The 9703-nt window shown below is 42.5% G+C and overlaps 1 protein-coding gene across 1 annotated transcript; it reads right to left on the bottom strand.

Annotated features, from left to right (window-relative positions):
* Window positions 1–306: 306 nt before the first annotated feature.
* LOC117354810 (NF-kappa-B inhibitor-interacting Ras-like protein 1) lies at window positions 307–1449 on the bottom strand. Its single transcript, XM_033932789.1, is given in 2 exon segments — window positions 307–861; window positions 1342–1449. Coding segments are annotated over 2 exon segments (663 nt in total).
* Window positions 1450–9703: the final 8254 nt, after the last annotated feature.

Genomic DNA, 9703 nt, shown 5'->3' on the forward strand with positions numbered 1-9703 from the left:
TAGTCTTAGGAGTAACAAAACTATTCATAGGCCTTTGCACACTTGCAGACTGTAGACCAGGGGTCCTCAAACTTTTTAAATAGGGGGCCAGTTCACAGTCCCTCAGACTGTTTAAAAAAAAAAAAATGAACGAATTCCCATGCACACTGCACATATCTTATTTATAGTGCAAAAAAAAAAAACATGAAAGAAGAATACAATATTTAAAATGAAGAACAATATTTTTTTCAGATTTTTGTTTTTTTGTAACTAGTAGGTTAGTTTTACACAGGTGACAAAAAATGAGTGATCTCAATTTTTCTAAAGTCAGAAACCAATCACAAATGTCAAGAATGAGAAAATGCTAATGGGACAATCTGTCAGAAGTGTCACATGGAGACCTAATCTGGTTGAGGAGGGCTTGTCAGATGCAGCAGTAGCCTTGTTCTTCCTCTCCGGTAAGGGGAAAGTAGATTTACTCTGAGGCTGGGTAAGTTTGCTTGCTAGCAAAAGGATAGGCTCAATCAATGTCTTACGGTCTGTCACAGTTACCTCCCAAAGTTTCAGCTTCTCACTCTTAGCCCACTGTTGTGCCATTTCTGTGATCACTTGCTTCTGGTCTGTAAGATCTATTTTGTTTCCTAAGACCATAATGGTCATCTCTTTTTTGTCTCTAAATTTATCCACCTCCTTTTTTAGTAGCTCTATTCTTCTGAAGGACTCCAGACTGTTCACAAGAACAAAACCATCCGCAAAAGAGAAATAGTGCTTTGGTAGCTCCACTCCATCCTGTAGTCCTCTGGTGTTATAAAGGCATAACTGCTCTTTCACCCGACAATCCATTTCTACTGAAGCTATATAAACATCTTCTAGAGCAGTGTTCTTCAACCACCAGTCCATGGACCAGTGCCAGTCCACAGAAATTTCCTGCCGGTCCATAGGGCCAGCATGTGCATCAGGCCCAAAACAGTGTTCTTCAACTGCCAGTCCATGGTGCGATCAATGCGGCGTTATTTTCGAGCCAGCTCCCTCTTCCTAACTGATTCAGTGCACAAAGCCACGGGCAGTGGCTCCTACGGGCATCCTGCGCCTGAACCGGAAGCCTTCTCTCTGACGTTGCAACGTCAGAGGGAAGGCTTCCAGATGAGGCAAGGGACGTGCAAGGTGCAATTAGTACTATTATGGGGCGGGGTCTGGGGTGGACATTGGGTAGAGATAGGCGGGGTCTGGCCCATGACTTAGCCCAGTGTTCTTCAACAGCCGGTCCACGGACCGATGCCGGTCCACAGAATAATTTTTTTATTTCTGCCGGTCCATAGGTGTAAAAAGGTTGATAAACACTGTTCTAGAGTTTCACTGGACTCTGTGATTTCACTGGACTCTGTGATTCCCATAAAGCAGCTGTTCAAGAATTGCAGTTTTTCCAACAGATGGCAAGCTACACACTACCACTTTGCAGACCTTCCCCATCTTCTACTAAGGTGCCAGGGTGGGCAATTGGCTCCTGGGACTTTCTTTATCTTTCTGTTTCTGTCTCCCACGGCCTGGGTGGTTCAAACCTTAGCAGCACCTACGGAGAACAATTTTAACCAACATAAACTTACCAGTAGTCACAAAAAGAGCCAAAACAACATACTGAAGTTTGGAACGTTCAGTGAAGTACTACCAAGCCCCTGCAATAAAGTAGCCCAAATATCAACTCACTAATGCCAAAAGTTTCCCACCAGCCATACCGAACTTCCAAGAAACCCTCCCAGTGGCACCAGCCCACGCGCTCAGCAGGTCATGCGGCGTGGAAGTGTGCCATCAGTGCTGTGTGTCTAGCCATCCAGTTCATTTGAGGGGGTTACTGGCGGCATGCAGTGAGAAGCGGTGATAACTGCAGAGCACTATAGTGAGACAGACACAATGGAGCAGGTCAGCAATGGTTAGGAACATGAGCAGTAAACTCTCGAGCAGGGGCCGGGTAAATGACCTAGGAAAGCCGTATCCAGCCCATAGAAACATAGAAACATAGAAATAGACGGCAGATAAGGGCCACGGCCCATCTAGTCTGCCCACCCTAATGACCCTCCCCTATCTTTCTCTGTGAATAGATCCCACGTGTCTATCCCATTTGGCCTTAAAATCGGGCACGCTGCTGGCCTCAATCACCTGTAGTGGAAGACTGTTCCAGCGATCAACCACTCTTTCAGTGAAAAAGAACTTCCTGGTGTCTCCTCGCAGTTTTCCTCCCCTGAGTTTCCACGGATGCCCTCTTGTTGTCGTGGGACCCTTGAAAAAGAAGATATCTTCCTCCGCCTCGATGCGGCCCGTAAGATACTTGAACGTCTCGATCATGTCTCCCCTCTCTCTGCGCTCCTCGAGCGAGTATAGCTGCAATTTGTCAAGCCGTTCTTCATATGGAAGATCCTTGAGTCCCGAGACCATCCGGGTGGCCATTCTCTGCACCGACTCCAGTCTCAGCACATCCTTGCGATAATGTGGCCTCCAAAATTGCACAAAGTATTCCAGGTGGGGCCTCACCATGGATCTATACAATGGCATAATGACTTCCTCCTTACGGCTGACGAAACCCCTTCGTATGCAACCCATTATTTGTCTTGCCTTGGATGAAGCCTGCTCCACTTGATTGGCAGACTTCATGTCCTCACTGACGATTACCCCCAAGTCTCGTTCTGCTACCGTTTTTGCTAGGATCTCGCCATTAAGGGTATAAGACTTGCATGGATTTTGGCTGCCCAGGTGCATAATTTTGCATTTTTTGGCATTGAAGTTGAGTTGCCATGTCTTAGACCAGCGCTCCAGCAGGAGTAGGTCGTGCATCATGTTGTCGGGCATTGAATCTTCGTCTGTTGTGCATTTGCCCACTACATTACTTAGTTTGGCGTCATCGGCGAATAATGTTATTTTACCTCGAAGCCCTTCTGCCAAGTCCCTTATAAAGATGTTGAATAGGATTGGGCCCAAGACCGAGCCCTGTGGCACTCCACTGATCACCTCCGTCATTTCGGAGGGGGTGCCATTCACCACCACCCTTTGAAGCCTACCTCCAAGCCAGCTCCCAACCCATTGCGTCAATGTGTCACCTAATCCTATAGAACTCATCTTACCCAGCAACCTGCGGTGTGGTACGCTATCGAATGCTTTGCTAAAGTCCAGGTACACGATGTCTAGGGACCCCCCAATATCCAGCTTCTCCGTCACCCAATCAAAGAAGCTGATCAGGTTGGATTGGCATGATCTCCCCTTAGTAAATCCATGTTGTCGGGACATAGTTTGAGGACCCCTGCTGTAGACAGTCATATGATCATAAATTGACCCAGAACATTTGTGCATCTAGAACAGCAGGTATAGTGCTAAGCACAAATTTCCTAGGGTAATTTTCAAAGCAGGAGTTTACAGTATGTATACTTGAATTTTCAAAATTTATTGAAACCAGCAAAGGGAAAAGTGTGCTTGTATCGTCTATGTATGCTGGCAGTTAAAAAATTACCCCAATAATATATCGGTGCATTATAGATCTTTCATATATTTCAAAAATATATGCCACTCAAGAGCAAACAATAACAGCACAGATACACATCTCCCTAAATCTCATAAAGCAGAACAAAACATCTGGTGCATAGAGAATTTATCATTTACTGCTGTGTGTTTGCCATCATACTGTCAGCAGTCACTTTCCATACAGCCCATTAAATATCCTTTCATTTAGATTAGCAGAAGCTTTTGAAAGACTTTAATCACTCTTTCCCCCATCTGGCTCTCTGTGTATGCTGATAGCTTGTGACTACACAAGGCCAAGTGTTGATCTTTCTTCTACAGAGATCAACACTCATTTGCCTGAATCTTCTGCCTTATTCATCACAGGACTGTTCAGGGGTTGAGAGGTAAATTCTGAACTGAGGGGAAGATATTAAAAGAAATACATATGCAGTTATACATTATTTTTTATCTTTTCAGTAGATATTGCTCTCTTCCTGAAGTTACAAGAAATAAAATACTTGGGTAGAAGATGCATGCTTTAGTATCATGAGCATAGCCAGCGGGATGCAGGGGGTGCACTTGCCCGCCCCCCCCCCCCCAACCTAAAACAATTCTTCATATTTTAATATAAAAACCAACAGAAGCTGGTGAAAAGTTTGCTTTCTTTCTTATTATTCTGTTAAGATATTGCTTCTCCTGTCCTATGCAAAATCTAGAACTGTCCAGGATGACAATTTTAAAGAATCGATCATAAATGATTGTTCATTGATCTACTCAAAACACACTGCACGTGGTGGAGCTCAAAGGTTTTCATGCAAGTGTGCACCATGCATGTCGCGTAATCTAGTCCACCAATCTACAGAAATACAATTATGCTCTCTGACTGCTTCTGTTATTCAGACTTCAGTCAGTCAGTCAGTCTAAACCCAACTTTGTGAGTGACTTACATCAGGTTATTACTTGTTTTTTGTCATTGTAAGTGAATTAGTGAAATGATGGATATAAAGATATTTTAGGGAGCTAAGTTTTTAAATCTTGTCATTTTTAGATAACTTTGAAATGAAAAATATTAGATTTTGTTTAGGCCACCTAATTGAAAAGGCCAAAATTAGTTTCTATCAGTTCTGGACTCAAAATTGTGTGAGTGTGTGTAGTGTATGTAGTGCATGTATGTTCTATGATAACTTTGAATGCTTTGAGCTACATACATTCACCAAATTTGGTTGAATGTTCTCACCCCTAGCCCTATGGAATGGAAAAGCCTAGGCCCTATGATACAATTCATGATATTGATTTTCAAATGGATAATTAATTTTGTTGTTATATTTCAGCAACTAGTATTTTAGCCCGTTACATTAATGGGTGCTAGAATATATGTCTGTGTGTCTTTATTTCTGTCTCTCTCTCCCTCCCGCTGTCTGTCTCTCTCCCTGGCCCCCTTTGTCTGTCTGTTTTTCTGTGTCTCTCCCTGCCCCTGTGTCTTTCTTATTTGCTTTCTATCTGTCTCTCTCCCTGCCTCCTATGCAGCAGCATTTCTCTCCCACCACTCCCCTGTGCAGCAGCAGCGTTTCCCCTACCCCCCTTTCCCTTCCCGCGGTCTGGCCGGCTCCCTTAGTCCCTTACTGCCCCCCCTTCCCTTCCCGCGGTCCTGACTAACCTTCCGATTCCAGCAGCATCTGCAGCACTCTACACATGCTGCTTCGGGGTCTTCAGTAGAAGGCCCCGAAGCAGCATGTGTAGAGTGCTGCAGACGCTGCTTGAATCGGAAGGTTTCAGGACCCGCAGCCCTTGTTGGACCCAAAGCGAGCTCTGGTGTTTTGGGTTTTTTTACGCGGGCCCAGCCAGAACAGGAGGAGAAACCTGGGAGGCAGCAATTAAAGTCCGTTCCAGCCCCCGCTGATGTCGCCCTGGTCAGTTCACATCCTTCAGACTGCAAGAGCCGCCTCGACCGACAGGCTCCGCGTCGCCGCACGCATGCGTACTCCTACCTGCAGGTCCCTACAGCTCACGGAAAACAGGAGCACACAGGTGGGAGTGCGCATGCGCGCTTAGGGCTTTATTATATTAGATGAAGAGGAAGAAAATAGGAAAAAGCAGTGATGAAAATTGGAGTGAAGAAGATATGAAGACAGGAGATGCCTCAACTTCTACCACTCTAAATCAAGCCTCATGTCTATCAACATCACATAGTAACAACGCCATCATCGAAGCCATCAAGAGATGTTGCAACCATGATTTGGAAAGATGGGTAGGCCATTCATCACTAATGACCACAAGTCCAATATTAAAACATTGTTGGGACACCTGATGAAAATTATGATTTTTCAGAAGATGCTATCCAGTCAAAAAGAAAATTGAGACATGAGTGGCTAAAGACCTATGCTTCTTGGCTTACATATTCAAAACATCTAAAAGGAGCATTGTGCTTGTACCACATTCTTTTTTCTCCTACTTCTGCATCAGTGCAAGATGTCTTGTGTTTCTTCATCATTAAGCCATTCACACACTACCAAGTCATGCATGAAACCTTTAAAAACCACATCTCAAATCAGTGGTACAAAGCAACAGTAATAGCTGCCAAGAATTTCTTAGAAAAAGATCCATGGCGCTTACTAAATCCAAAAGGTAGGGAATATTCCCACTTTTCACCGCCACATAACACCTACTCGAGGATTGATTTCTTTCTTCTTTCCTCTTCTCTCATTCAAGATGTGACAAGCACTATCATACACCCAATATCTCTTACAGACCATGCAGCTATTTCTTTGCATTTATCTGTTTCTGCTCCGCACAAAGAATCTCCCTCTTGGCGACTTAACAATACCTTACTCTTAGATGAGATAATAGTAGACAAAATCAAATCCTTTACTACAGAATTCTTCAAATTCAATACAAAAGATCCAGAAATCTGTCCTTCTATCGTCTGGGAAGCCTACAAAGCTTCTCTCAGAGGTGAATTAATTAAGCTTGCTTCCTGGAAAAAGAAACAATTCATGCAAAAAGAAAAAGAATTGGAAATTTCTATCAAAAACCTAGAATTACAACATATGTCTACTCATTTACATGATCCATCCTTATTCCAACATATTCAAAACCTTAAATATGAATATAATACTTTGGTCTCCTGCACGGCCCGACGAGATATCTTTATTTCAACTTCTGGTCATTATATGGGAGATAATCTTATGGGTCGCCCTTTAGCTAGATATCTCAAAACCAAATCAAAACGTTTACACATTTCAGCTATTCAAGACCCATCAGGACAATTAGTAAGAACCAGATCTTTGATTTCCTCCCAATTTGAAAAATTCTATACTGCCCTATATCATTCTGAGTCTTCGGCCCCTGATTCGGACATAGATTCTTTTCTTGCTTCTTTAGCTCATCCGACTATATCGGAATCTATTAAAGCAAAACTAGATGCTCCTATAACTACAAATGAGATTGAGACTGCTATATCCTCCTTACCCGCTGGGAAAGCCCCTGGACCAGATGGGTTTACTGGTGAGTTTTTTAAAAGTTTCCGAGCTCTCTTGGCACCTCAACTTCTAACATATTACGATTTCCTCCACTCCACTCCGGACAAACAATTTAACTTCACTGAGGCCACCATTGTAGTTATTCCCAAGCCAGATAGGGATGCTACTTTGGTTAAAAATTTTCGTCCTATCTCTCTCCTCAATTTGGATTACAAAATCATAGCGAAAATTCTAGCACTAAGACTTACCACAGTGATCCCAACCCTTGTACATAAAGATCAAACAGGATTCATCAAACAAAGATATATAGGAGATAATTTACGTTTATTTCATCATATAAATGCTCACGCCAAAACAATGTCGGAGCCTGTGATTGGCCTGGCCATCGATGCTGAAAAGGCCTTTGACCGAGTGGAGTGGCCTTTCTTATTCCGAGTACTGAAATGGTACAACTTTGGTTTCTTTTTCACAAATTGGATAGAAACATTATATCGTCAACCCACAGCCCGTATCCTGATTAATAACTCTCTCTCTAATAGATTTTCCCTTCACAGAGGTACCCGTCAAGGCTGTCCCCTTTCACCATTACTATTTGATTTAGCATTGGAACCTCTATTATCTGCTATCCGACAGTGTTCCTTAATAAAAGGTATTCCCTCATCCAACCGAGACATTAAATTAGCAGCTTATGCCGATGATGTTCTCCTCTTTCTCAGAGATCCTCTTGTCTCTTTACCCCATCTCATTTGCATAGTTTCCCAATATTCTCGTCTCTCGGGATACTCTGTCAATTGGGAGAAGTCGGAGATCTTTCCTCTCAATGACCATATTTCCTCCTCAGATCTAGCTCATTTCTCTTTTCCATGGTCACAAGGAGCTGTGAAATATTTGGGAATCCTAATTCATAAAGATCCAGATCATGCTCAGGATCTTAACATATCCAAAATCAAAAATTTAGTTTTAAATACTACAACGCGTTGGTCCCCGCTTTATCTGTCCTGGTGGGGTAGAATAGCCTCCATTAAAATGACTCTGGCTCCACAAATTAATTACACTCTTTCTATGCTTCCCCTTTTATGCCGGAAAAAATTCTTTCATTGGCTTAATATGAAAATTTCTGAATTTATTTGGAACAAGAAAAAACCTCGTATTGCTCTCGCCAAGCTGAAGGCCTCTAAGATTAATGGCGGCCTAAATCTACCAGATTTTTACTACTATTATATTGCATCATTAGCCAAATATGGAGCTCAATGGATAGTTGATTCGAACCCTCAAGATCAACCAGCATGGTTTGAAATGGAACGCTTTTTATGTACACCACTGCACGTCTCGTGCTTTCTTACAGTGTCAATACCTAGACACTTGAGAAGGTATTCTTTATTATGTGCAACGCAGCATGCTTTACGCCTATTAGATGCAGCGGCTGAGATTCACGCTGATGAAGGCCCACTCATGTCCCTTTGGAATAACTCTAAAATTCAGATCAGCGGAAGATCCCTCTCATGGAAGAGGTGGCAGCGGGCGGGTGTGTGGTTTGTTCATCAATTGGTCTCCTCTACTTCTTTTGTCCCCTTTGATATTTTCCGTTCCACATACTCACTCCCATCCTCTGTACGTTCACAATGGCTTATGCTTACTGGAATATTAGCTAATATACATACACGCCCTGACTTTATGACCTCTATTCATACTGTTCGTCATTGGTCTACTCTGGCTTTACTGAAGGGTAAGGCAATATCTCTTTTTTATGGTATACTAAGAGATCACTTCTTCACCTTTTCATCTCAATCTATGAGCCAGTGGGACTCTATTTTGAAAACCACGCTTTCTGAAATAGATTGGGAACTCTTCTGGTCTTCCACAAATCGTCCTCTTTTATCATCCAGAGTTTCGCAATCAATGTACTTTGTTATGTGGAATGCAGTATGGACTCCATATCGTATGTGGAAAGCGAATCTACAACAAGACTCTACCTGTTGGAACTGTCTGAAAGCACCCGGAACTCTCGATCACATGCTTTTCCACTGCAATATGGTTCATTCCTTTTGGCTTCGTATTTGGGATACCATAAAATCTATTACTAAATGTTCAGAAGTGATCTCCATGGACATTATAATTCTTCGTTCTCAACACCCATGTTTTGCACAATCAAACTGCCCGCCTAAACTCATTGACACCATGTTTGTGACAGCTCTAATGCATATTCTGAAAAACTGGAAATCATCCTCATTACTAGACTACACCTTCTGGTGGAACTCTTTAAGTATGTACCACAAATTTGAATCTTATGCATATGAGAAGAAATTGTTTTCTCGACCCTCCATAAACTTGACATGAAACAAATCACCTTGGTCATTCTTAGATTCATATGTTCGTTCTGCTCTATAGACACTTCTGCCTCTCTCTCTCTCTCTCTCTCTCTCTCTCTATTTCTCTTTCTCTCTCTCTTCCTTTATCTTTCTCTCTCTTTCTCTTATCCCTCCTGTTTCTCTGTCTTTTTCTGTTCCTTTTCTAAGCAGTTCCAGATACTCTGGATCCTTTTCATTAATCTAGTTCTATTCAAACGATTGTAGATACAAATATTTGATACATGATTTTTATTATGATTCTATGTATTTGAGCTGCTTTCTGTTTATATTTCTTATAATATTCAATAAAATTATTGAACTGAGGGAAGTGACATCATCGTGGCTGATGGCAGCCTAGAGCGATAGCTCCGCGGACCCCCGGGCTAAATTTGGCGATCTTCGCGCGATCTC

Source organism: Geotrypetes seraphini, chromosome 2 (assembly GCF_902459505.1).
Source record: "Geotrypetes seraphini chromosome 2, aGeoSer1.1, whole genome shotgun sequence".
NCBI classification, from domain to species: domain Eukaryota; kingdom Metazoa; phylum Chordata; class Amphibia; order Gymnophiona; family Dermophiidae; genus Geotrypetes; species Geotrypetes seraphini.